The 11,782-nt window shown below is 42.5% G+C and overlaps 2 protein-coding genes across 3 annotated transcripts; one reads left to right on the top strand and one right to left on the bottom strand.

The window, feature by feature from the left end:
• Positions 1–346: 346 nt before the first annotated feature.
• Positions 347–8,313, bottom strand: LOC138611052 (protein ABHD8-like). 2 transcript variants are annotated; one of them, XM_069683938.1, is made up of 5 exons: positions 8,040–8,313; positions 4,108–4,940; positions 3,824–3,994; positions 3,027–3,243; positions 347–2,591 (listed from the first exon to the last, which is right to left on the bottom strand). In XM_069683938.1, the coding sequence occupies exons 2-5, from the start codon at positions 4,929–4,931 to the stop codon at positions 2,379–2,381; spliced, it is 1,425 nt and encodes a 474-aa protein (XP_069540039.1). In that variant the 5' UTR covers positions 4,932–4,940; positions 8,040–8,313; the 3' UTR covers positions 347–2,378. The 2 variants fall into 2 exon arrangements, with proteins under 2 accessions (XP_069540039.1, XP_069540040.1); XM_069683939.1 differs by lacking the exon at positions 8,040–8,313 and adding an exon at positions 5,309–5,381.
• A 1,518-nt stretch (positions 8,314–9,831) lies between these two features.
• On the top strand, positions 9,832–11,607 carry mrpl34 (mitochondrial ribosomal protein L34). The gene is made up of 2 exons (XM_069685439.1): positions 9,832–9,939; positions 10,894–11,607. Exons 1-2 carry the CDS (start codon positions 9,884–9,886, stop codon positions 11,210–11,212), a joined length of 375 nt encoding a protein of 124 aa, XP_069541540.1. The 5' UTR covers positions 9,832–9,883; the 3' UTR covers positions 11,213–11,607.
• The last annotated feature ends 175 nt before the right edge of the window (positions 11,608–11,782 follow it).

Raw genomic sequence — 11,782 nt, forward strand, 5'->3', positions numbered from 1 at the left:
TTAATATTGCAGAAAAGCCTAAACAACATTTACAAGTAGGCTAATTGATTACATTAGGTAGACTGTAATGACTATAGGCTAATAGATTGCATGTATTAAACTAATTAGGAAAGATAACATGATTAGAATAATGTTGCTGTATCCTGCATTAATCTAATGATGTAATTATCATAGTGGAAATAATATTGTATACCTACTTTCTTTCTAAGAATACCAGTAATTGTTTTGTGTAAATTGCACTACTGTTCATATGTATAATATATCTAATATTCTTGTAATCCTGTCACATTAAACACTCTCAACTATATTACTGCAAATGAAACAAAATGCAAAGCGAAACCACAAGTAGACTGTGAACATTGTTTTATTTCATGCCAGGAAAGGCACACTCATACACTGAATCCAACAGTTTTGATAGGCTATATAATGTTATATGCATCTACATTCAGGCAGTGCATATATTATGATTCCCTTGAATAAATGCAACAATAACATTAACACATTTTGTTAACCACAAAAAGATATAGCACATATGAGCACTGACAATTTGTATATGCACAATTTTTAGCATAAGAGGAAGTACATGTGCACCCTGTAGTCCATACAGTTTAACTGACCTTTCACACCAAAGGAGACACACAGTACGTTGCATCAGCAGCACTTGTTGGTTTTTGAAAAGTCCATAGAGAATATGTTTCATGTTTCTGAGGTGTCAGCTTATTTCAACTCTTTTTCTCTCTTTTTTCTTCCAGTTGCATAAGACCAGTCGTGTTGCATCCGCATTCTGTCAAAATGCATATATAACAGACCAGCATGGTGGGTACAAATGTCCCTTTTTTAGGGGACTTCCTCCTTTGGCTGACTTTAAGCTTTGGACACCCCAGTCCACCATCTTTTACTCATAACAGTATTTAACTAACCACCCATCAGAGAAGCACTACCAGAGCACACATAAGACTGTGCTTTAACTCGCACCTTAGTGTCCCATTATGAGACAAAGCAGCACCCACGAATGAATGTCTCTCAGCGATCATAATGCGTAGCTCATCCTTTAGTCTGACACTGTTAGATAAATAGGATGCACTGGAGAGTAGTAGGGCAGCACACACTTGTTTTGCATTTATCAGCTTATAGACAAAATAGCTTAAAGCGGTCAATACAACCACATTTTTCATGGCAGTTGCTGTTATTTCAGAATAAAGGCAAAATAATACTTACACTTTAAAAGGAACACTTTGATAAGAGAACAGTGCATTGGGAATTTTTCAATATGAGAATATATTGCGACTGTCTGACAGAACCCTTTGACCGTTTCATGTTCTGACTCATGCAGGGCCTCAGTACTTTGTATCCGTAGGATATTATAAACTATTGAAGAAATGGCTGCAGGAATAAAGGAGGAGAACCTTTTGGCATCCATGTTTGTTTACATCTGTTTTTGCAACCAGTTCACATAAATGTCTCATTGAAGATTATTTAATTTTCATGCAGCTATGACTTGATGGTTTGGTTACATTGTGCTTAACACAGACACACAGAGCTTTCTGATTTGATCTCAATATATGGCAGAGTTGTTGCTCATGGCTTTAATTTGGAAAGACATGAGCCAATTTATTGAAAATAGCTGTGATTGTTTGAGATGGTGTGTACAGCACATTGTATGGATGTGGTTAGGTGGCTGTGGCATAATGTCATCTATGTATGCATGTGGTGCAATTATTAGTTACATGTTGCATGTGCATTGTTGTATATTTAATGCCTTTAAACCATCTCCTACTACCTTCCAGTCAGTGTTTCATGATAAACTATTTTTATCAACGGTAAAGTTTTATTATTAGCTCTCCTTAACCATTGTACTGCACAATCCAACCTGTAATTCTTCAGTAAACTCCGTATTATTTTGCCACTTTCCAATAAAACAGATGTAAGACCATAATGTAAAGACAGAACAGAAGCTCTGCAGGACTTTACAGAATATTTAAGATAAAGGTGAGGCATTTCACACACCATTTCATGGATTTTAAGCTTTTTGCATCTCGCAGAAACATTTCACACACCAATCACAAATGGACACACCGTCCTTTTGATCCCCAGATATTGTGTGGTTTGCAAACATGACGAGATGGAGCACAGACTGGTATCAAAAGCGCAGCACAAACTGTGTATTTGCATCCATTCCTGTCATCTTTACGACAGTTCCATCCTTCTCTGGTTGGCACGACGCCTTAGTCCTGCTTTATCTTTGAGCACCAGTGGCCGTCCGCATCCTGAAGATGTGGCCCTGTTTATAACAGCTCTCAGCCTGGGAGCAGCCTTAAGAACACACGCCAAAAAAGGCCTTCTGCTGGGTTCCGTGATAAAACTAGACTCTCTGTTGGTTATTTGTCCAGAGACTTATTGACTTTCAGTGTGCGGAGAGTGTCACTGAGAGCAACTGTCTTCTCTGTGTCCGTCTTGCTGCAGTCTTTTCTGGACATATCGGGCTCCCATAGAAAGAATTCATGGAGGAGGGTGTTGACGGTGTCAGGACACTCCATCATGACCATGTGACTCCCCTCCTCGATGACTTTAAGGAATGCAAACAGGAGGATCTGGAAAGGAAGCAAAATGTGAAACATTAGGAAACATTTTAAATAAGATATCACACTTAAAAGCTCCTGTCAGGAGTTTTTCGCTGGTTTGAAACAGACTGAAATTAATTTTGATGCCTTTATATGACCCACAAAAGCAAACCAGACTATCAGGAACAAGACTGATTATTTCTATATAGTTATTTTTAATGCCTGAAACCGCTGGCATTAGGTGTCAGACAAACTGCACGCTGCCTTTGTTTACATTTTACAGGGCAAACATTTAAAGTGAGTGATACATGTGACTGTTAAAGAAAGCAGGATGAGATTTTCTGTTCAAAACCATCACTTAAGCATGAACAGGACAAAATCAGTAAAGAGATAAGAGGTAAAGCTTTGTCCACAGAGGGCGCCAAAATCAGTAGCTTTAAATCAGCACCTATAGATATGTCATACCTCTGCCATGCGCTGGTCCTCATCCATGGGCACAAACTTGTCACACATGCCATGGACCAGCAGGATGGGCGCAGTGAGCTCAGCATGGTAGACCTCGTCGCCCTCAGGCCAGTACTGTCCACTCATCATGGCTCGCAGGACAAACGGAGACACGTTGAAGGCGTTTCCCTGCTTCAACAGCTGCTTTTCTTTTGCACCCTGACGGGCAAATCCAGCTCTGAATGTCAGGAAAAGAGAGGATGAGTTACTTTTTGAAAGTTTTTCTTTGTCATATTTGAACAGTTCTCTAACATCAGAAAGCTTTTCTGTGCAGGGGTGTGTCTTAGGGGTGGCCTGGGGTGGCATGGGCCCCCCTTAAATCAGATTTTTCACCACAGGGGCCACCTTATTATCCTACACATCTATCTGCCGGTCAGAGGTGTGACTTACTTTCAAAAAAATTACTGCGCTGTGTTGCAACAGGCTGCTAGAAGCTTTTCGTTGCAACACATTTTTTGCTGGACCTGTACACCTTTTATTTAGAGATACGTCGTCTTTATGATTTCTTAAAGAGTCAAGCATTAAAGCTTTATATGTTGCCACTCTCTTGTGTTATTCTGCTATTTGGACAGGTATTTGTGCTCGACACATACGTCATGCCACCCCTTTATAAGTCAGTGCTCTAGTTTGGCAACACGTGTAAAAAAAAAACAGTCTGCACATGCCTCTGCTCCTGTTCTGTCAGTGGTGGGAGAAGTTACTATGACGTGTCACTGTCTCTGTTGTCAATTTTGGCACTATACAAAAGCAGATCTTACTTGAGGAAGCTCCAGGCCAGACAGGGAGACAGACAGTGCAGGACACAAGATGGCAGCTGGAAGATGGAGCACAGACTGGGCTCTAGGGCTGTGGGACCTCCTCCATTGATCATCACCACTTTATGGACCAGATCGGGATATTCGTGGGCCAGGAAGGTGCAAAATGACACCCTAGAGAAGGTAGAATGAGAAAGGTACAAACGTTAAGAACAGCATGTTCATCAGGCGACAAGAGCAGTGTGCCATCATTGCCAGTGTAGAACGATTATAACAAAAGTGCTCACCCATACGAGTGGCCGATGAGAATGTTGCGTTTACGGGCATATCTCTTAAAGATGGCACGAAGGTCCTCAGCGAGGGCATAGAAAGTATAAGCTGCTGCAATCTGCGGGGCGGTGCTGGCTCCGTGCCCCGCCAGGTCAGGCGCGATCACCTCGTAGCCCAGCCGAGAGAAGAAGTCCAGCTGGCTGCCCCAAATGTCCAGAGAGCCCCCAACACCGTGCACGAAGAACAGCGCTACATCTGAGTGCGTCCCTTTGCAGCTCGAGATGACCCTCTTTGAGTCGATGAGCACAGTGCGCTTGGGCTTGCGTCGACGGCGGCGAGGAGGTGGAGCAGGTTTCTGTTCCCCGACGGATGGAGGAACTGGTGGAGGAACAGGGTTGGGGTCTGGAGATGAGGGCATTTCTTTGTAGTCTGCCAGCTCTACCTCAACAGTGCTGCAAGGCTCCAGATCCCCGTCCTGACACTGTAGGATCTCAGAGTGCAAAACATCCCCCAGATTCTCAATCACCAGCTGGCCGTTGCGGTACACAGTGATCTTCCTCTTGCAGTGGACACTACTGCCAGAATCACTCTCACTGTTTGAATCCTCAGGGGAGTCGTCATCATCACAGTCGCCATCTGTCTTCTCCTTCCCTGCTACTTGCTCTTCCGTTACTACCGGCTGACGCTCAGGGATGATGTGGCGCACTCGCAGGACTCTCCCAGGTTTCACCTCCACAAACTCGAAACCATCAGAAGGCTCGGACGACTCCAGGGGCAGGACCAGACTGGCAGCCTTCCCAGTCAGGCAGCAGAGTATCCCTTCAGTGATGCTGGTCAGCATGGTGCTTCCCTGCAAACACAACATCACACAGACAAAGAAGTCCGTCATTTGGATGCTTCATTTCAAATTTAAACACAAGCTTAAACAGTTCCACCTTCATTTCCTGTCGCAGTGTTGGCAAATGTCAACAGCTCAACAGGAAGATATTGGTTCCTGGCGTGGCTCCTATTAAAATTGGACTCAAGCTGTTTCCAAGCAGTCACAAAGAAATGGTCGACTTTATCCTTTCATCAGAACACAGCCGGCATCGAGTGAAATGAAACACACCAACAGCATGAATGCTTTCAGTTAGAAACCCCCCAAACTGCTTAGTAAATACCAAATACCAAAGCTGGAATAGCTGCATCTCTTTAGTAAAGGTCTTCAGACACACTCACCTGGGTGACTCAGCAGCTTAACATTCAGGGAGTCCAAGTTCAAAAGCACACATGTATTAAGAAGCATAAAAACAATACTCCTGCCGAGCTGTGGTTTCAATGTCAGAGAAGACTGACCATTCACATGCTGACCTAGACGTCTGCTATTAATAACGCTTCCTTTTCACATGGTCCAAAGAACCAGGATGTATATAAATAGAAAACGCCACTCAGAGGGCATGACTGTGTACATGCCTATGAAGTGTATGTCTCATAACAGCATGATAGTTTTTTTCCAAGCTATTCTTATTCCATTGAAGATGAGCTCAAAGTTAAGATAATCTTCGTTCTCCTTTCCAGGTTTAATCACAGAGAAACTGCATAAAGACAATTGTGCAATAAAGCATTATTCGTCTTCTTTTTATAGTCTAACACAGGCGGTTATCTCCAAGAAGCAAAGAGACTCGTCTACATGGTAAGGCTTTAGTGTTTGCTGGTTACAGTGTAATATTCATGCTCCCTACTAACTCTGTTTAAAAAGGTTAACATCTGCAGTCATTCTTATATAATCAGCATTTGAAGGGTGTCTGGGCTCAGCCTTAGAGATAAGGCAAGGAGCTAAGACATCCGGAGGAAGCATGCGCAACTCCTTCGTATCGAAAGGAGCCAGTTGAGGTGGTTCGGGCATCTGATCAGGATGCCTCCTGGGCGCCTCCCTGTGGAGGCTTTCCAGGCACATCCAACTGTGAGGAGACCCCGGGGTGGACTCAGAGCCTGCTGAAGGGATTATATATCCCACCTGGCCTGGGAACGCCTCAGGATCTCCCAGGAGGAGCTGGAAAATGTTGCTAGGGAAAGGGACGCCTGGGCTAACTTGCGTAGCTTGCTGCCACGGCAACCCGACCCCGGATAAGCGGTAGAAAATGGATGGATGGATAGTTGTTATTACTAATATTAGACATATTTCCACCATTATTATTGGCATTGTAACCTTAGATCTGTGTTGTTTGTTGTTGCTGTGTGCACGTCACCCCGTCTCCCTGTCACCCTGTTTGTCTATCTGTCTTTCTCTATCATCTCTGTCCACCTGCATCTCCATCTATCCCTCTTTCTCGGCCCATCCAGTCATGGCAGATGGCTGTTCACGATGAGTCTGTTTCTGCTCGAGGTTTGATTGAATTGATCAAAATTGATTGATTGATTAACGGCATCTTGAGATGCTGCCAAAAGACAACATTAATGAGTGCTATGAATTTCCTTCACTATTTTAATACTCATAACTGTGACAAGAGGGAATAGTTTACATTTATTCATCTGAAGTGTGTTTAATGAGGCAAAAATAACTATTTGGTTCTACTTCCCTTTAGATACATCTTCGTATTCTTTGTGTATTCATGATTAAATGTGATGTATTGATGATTCACTCTACAGTTGTCATAGTTTAGTTGTGTTCCACCTGCTTTTGCTTACAAAGTAGGTCAACAAAATGAGGGCTTGTATAACAACTCCATTAAGGTGGCCTAATGAATGAATCAGACTTTGCACACACAGTGCTTCTGAGGTCCAGCACTGAGAGAGTGCATGCAGCTTGTTTATCTGGCGTGAGTCTGCAGCTGCACAGGAGGGTTCCTGTGTGCATGTGTCTGTGCGTGCGTGCGTGCGTGCGTGCGAGTATGTGTTGTTGTTGGTGGTGGCAGGATGGTCTGAAGGTCAGAGCGTCAAGTGCTATCCAGTTGCACCGAGGAGCCAAGTGAACGTTGAAAAGAGAAGCCTGTTTCTCTATAACAACAAAATGGAGCATCGACACAAAGAGAAGAGACTCTACCGCAGCTCAGCGGCCTGTCTTCAAAGCGTCATTTTATTCTTAAAATGTGCTACCATCACAAGGATGAATAATCTATCTATCTATTTAGAATCAATCAGTCGTGCTACATCAGCTACAAGTGCTCCACGATGAGGGAAAGTGCTGGTGGTAAACAGCAGAGATCCCACTACCCCCCTCATTAACGCACAGCACTAACTGCATCAGCACCGATCAGCAGCTCATTTCAGTCAGGGGTTCTCCTCCTGACCTACTATCCATCAGGTCAACCAGGCTTTGAACATGGCTCAGGGGCACGAGTTAAACCGTGTCTGAAACCCACAAACCCTAAAGTCAGACAGTCTGAAGGTTAATCAGCCATATTGTGTTTTTTGTCTGCATTGCAGAATATGTAGGTTGATATGTCTGCGTAGTCTTACAGTAACACACATTTGGAACAGAGCGTGCTGCTCTAGTTCCCCACACGGTACAGTACGGCCCAGCCTGGCATCACATCTGCATATTTATACGCATTTCTACAAAAATTAGACCCTTTCAGCAAACTTTTCGTTAAAAAGGCCTTATGCTCGAATAAACCTGCTTCTGCACCATAATGTGAAGCTGCAAACCGCAATAGTAGGCTCCGTATTTCAATAATTTGACGTAAATAATTGAATATCATCACATATCAGGTTTCAAAATAATACAAATGCGCAAGTGTTAAATAGGCCCAATTTACCGCGTCACATCATAAATATAAACGATCAAAAACCTGAGGCTTGCACAGAAAAGCCAATAAATGCAACGCTCCTTTATTGATAGATTGATTATTATTTTTGCGCTGTCACAGGACAAATGCATGCAGCCGTTATTGATGCGGTTGGCCGGCTACATGTCGCCCAATAAACATCAATAATAAGCTAGCACAATGCAATAAAAATGTATTCTTACCTGCAAAATTAAGGATGATTAAGGTGGATTGGAAATCTGCGCCAAACGCTGACAGTCAGGGCCGGAGAAACCGAAGAGAGAAAAACGTTGCATTTGGTGCAACAATTTGTCTACGCTAGAGCTGCTGCAGAACAGTCCACGCGTCTTATTAGCCTCATTACACTGCTGTCACAGAACAAGGATGGGCTTGGATTGATTATAAAGCACGCATCTGTAAAAGTGCGCCAACTGCATCCCAATGAGACACCCATTACGATAAAGAACGGCAATGTTATTTTCTTCTGTCCTCAGCATCCACTGCGCACTCAGGCCAGACCCTGCCCAGCCCTGCTGCCCCTGCATCCGCAGCAGACACCGCGATCTTCGGGCATTTTCGCTCCTGAGTGGCAGTGAGGAGGGCGAATAGAAGACAGCACCACACCGTGAGGAGGCCAATGGGAGAAGCTTGTTTCCCTGTTGCCAAGGCTGAAAGAAAAGCAAGGTGCGTGCGTGGCTGTGTGTGTGCGCGCGCGTGTGGGAGGCAGAGGAGAGTGACAGAAATGATAAATATGATAGTCCAGCTTTTTATCTGATTCATGGCAATTATCATGCCTACATGTGTGATCCCATTTCAGGGCCTACACATGATTTTAGACTGTCTTACCTGTGGTTTTATTAACTGACACCAGAAAACATGCTATTGCAGCTAAAGAGAGACATGACCTTTAGATTAACCAATAAGATATACGATGTGCCGTCTCCCTGTATTACCCATGAACTTTTATTTACAAAGAGTACCACTCGGACAGTCCGTGCCTGTCACAGAATGACCAGCTGTGACGTTTGAGGGGCGGAGAGGCAACAACTGTGTACTGTGTTTGGCAACAATTACCATTAATACTGGTGTTTAAATAAAATGCTTCAAAAATCAATTAAGCCAACTAACATGAGAGAAATCTTGTATTTTATTGTGAAGAGAATTTCTCAATCTCTCAAACATAACATTTTGAGGATATTGTTGTCATGTAAAATGTTGATTTTCTAACTGTGTATTAGTAAAAGGGCAAAGATGAGATAGGTGTATCACCAACAACCACATACAAAATACAGAACGGTGTTTCAATGGTCATTTAAATGATGGAAGGAATTATTAGCATACTGCCTTTCTCGTTTTCTAAATTAATATTTAGTTATGTTGTACACCTAATTGCATTACACTACACCTTGCTGTAATGTAATGCAAATGAAAGCGTTTATGGTTTATAGTTTACATTGCTGTAAAATCCAGCAGTAAAGGGTTCTGTACATGCTGTTGGGTGTTAAAAGAGGATTTAAAGAAACACAATCAAAGTAAGCTCCTACATATTAACATCTTTATTTGGCCTTTGACTATGGAGGGGAATCCCATGTAGGTAGCAGTGGGGCACTGACTCGAATACCATTGAACTTACAGTAATGTAAGGAGAAGTGTACACAGACGTTTGTTCCAAAGCACTATTAAACATTTTATACCCTGAGTACTAGCTCTCAGGCAGAGCATCGTCTCAGACTGTACACAAATCCTATTACTTGCTTTGTTCAGTACCAGCCGTCTGGCAGACGCTGTCCTCAAAATGACTCTTACTATGTGAGCCGTTACCCTTGACAATAAAACGTTATATAGATGAAACACGGTGATAACGGCCGGTAAAGTGTTTAACCTGTAGAGCTCTACGCAGGGCAGGAATGTTAAACTAATACAGCAACAAGCCTTTCTATTGGCTGAATGGTCGGAGCCAATCATTGTGCTTCGTATACGCAGGCGGTTCGCAGACCTGTGACATTCACTGAGCCCATGCCTGTGTCAACTGTATAAATATCTCAAAATGAACGTTATACTGTCGTCTTTTCCCCGGCTGCGCGGAATAACCCATTTAACCAGGTAACAGAGTTCACGTATTTTCATGTTAGATAAACGGCAAAGCTAGTCTTGTTTATTTACGATGATAACATTGGCAAGCTAGCTTAGCAGTGCGTTAGCAGCGTGGCTAGTTTGTCATGCAAATAGCAATATTAATTTGCCTACAGACTGTACATTATATGTAGTTATGTGATGTCTCATCCAACTATATTTTAATGATAGCGTTTCAAACCAAGCATGAACCGAGCATGATGCAGCCTCATGGGCATATCATTAGCTATCAACGTATTTACAATAAAGCAAAATCCAAAATTTCTTTTGTGGTTCATGCTCATGAAATGACATCGCTATGCTCAATTACAGGCTGAGAATACCACTTTTATGTAATTTAAAGACAAGTAGCAGTTAAGATTAGTATTGACCCTATATTGTACATAAACGTAAAGACTGTGTTGTTGGTAGAAAACAATGCAAGTCTTTTACTTATTTTGTTTGTATGTGTAAACCTACTTGGCAATAAAACCCCGATTCTGATTGTGATTCTGAAGTGCGATAAATAAACACATATTAAAGTGTGTATTTAAGCTATAACTTACAGTTCCTTTGTCTATTTGCTCCTCAGCATGTTTTACACAGCACCTGTGTTTGCAACATGTCCCTCCTGAAACCTGGATTATTGCAAATGGCTATTCTTTTTCACCTAATTGACACAAATGCAAGTGATGGAAGGCTCCATCTGAAAATAGACAGAAAATGTAAACATGCTGAGTGAGAAAGTGTGGCATGTTTGCATTGGATATTTTTACTTCTTTAGTGTGATTCATGCAGTTTGTGATTTCTTTATTGTTTGTGCTATTGAGGAAATTGTGATTGATTGTGCAGCCCCAAACCTGTGTGTAATCAAAATCTTATTGTAGCAAAATAGTTGAGAACAAAATGTGTGTATGACATTCTTTATCTGTGCTCTTTCAACAGCACCCCTGTCGGGAAACTTGCTGTAACCGGAGCCTCTCACCTTAGATTATTCAGCAACTGGATTGTGCCCAAAGCAGCAGCAGGGCCTCAGGCTTCCAGATGTGGGCCACTTTCTTCACAAGCTGAAGGTTCAGGAGTATTCCAACAGCTTCCCTGGCAATACCAGCAGGTTCGGACAAGGAAAAGAGGCACGGAGTACCAACCAAAGAACATCAAGCGCAAGAGGACCCACGGCTGGATCAAAAGGCTCAGCTCTCAAGGCGGCATCGAGGTGCTTCTACGTCGCATGTTTAAGGGACGTAAATCCCTCTCACACTGAAGATCCCTGATTGAAAACTGAGACTTTCAGGAAACAGACATTGATGTTGCTGGCGGTGCTCTGCAGAGAACTTGAGTTTTGGAAGATGGTAATACTGGATGGGGCTTTCATTTGGCACCCAATGCATTAATAATGGGTGAGGGAATGAAAACTGGCCTTTGACAAACAAGCTTCTTTGCCAATAGTAAAAAGAAGCCTGGCAGTTTACCCAGTTATTCTTGATCCATAACATTTTGGTCATGATTATGTGGGAAAATATTTGTTTCAAAATTGTATCTTCAAAAAGTTAGACCGTTATCTCAGTTGTTCTCAAATGAAAACATCAGTTCTATTTGACTTGGAAATTAAAACTATCCTTGTAGAATTTACATGCATTTGTGATTGAAAAATAAACACCTGTGCTTTTCAAAAGATAAAAGAGTTTGTTGCGTAAAGAGTTTCGGCCTAAAGAAGTTTTTCTTCAGCTACAGGCCGTATAAATTGGGCTTTTACTGTACAGGAGCTTAGGAAAAAGTTACCTGTCTTCTGTCGTCGGATATTGTATTAAGTCTTGCAGGTTAACCCAGAGGT

This window comes from Semicossyphus pulcher, unplaced genomic scaffold (assembly GCF_022749685.1).
Source record: "Semicossyphus pulcher isolate SPU_LCO1_2020_fin unplaced genomic scaffold, fSemPul1.0.p SCAF_7, whole genome shotgun sequence".
NCBI classification, from domain to species: domain Eukaryota; kingdom Metazoa; phylum Chordata; class Actinopteri; order Labriformes; family Labridae; genus Semicossyphus; species Semicossyphus pulcher.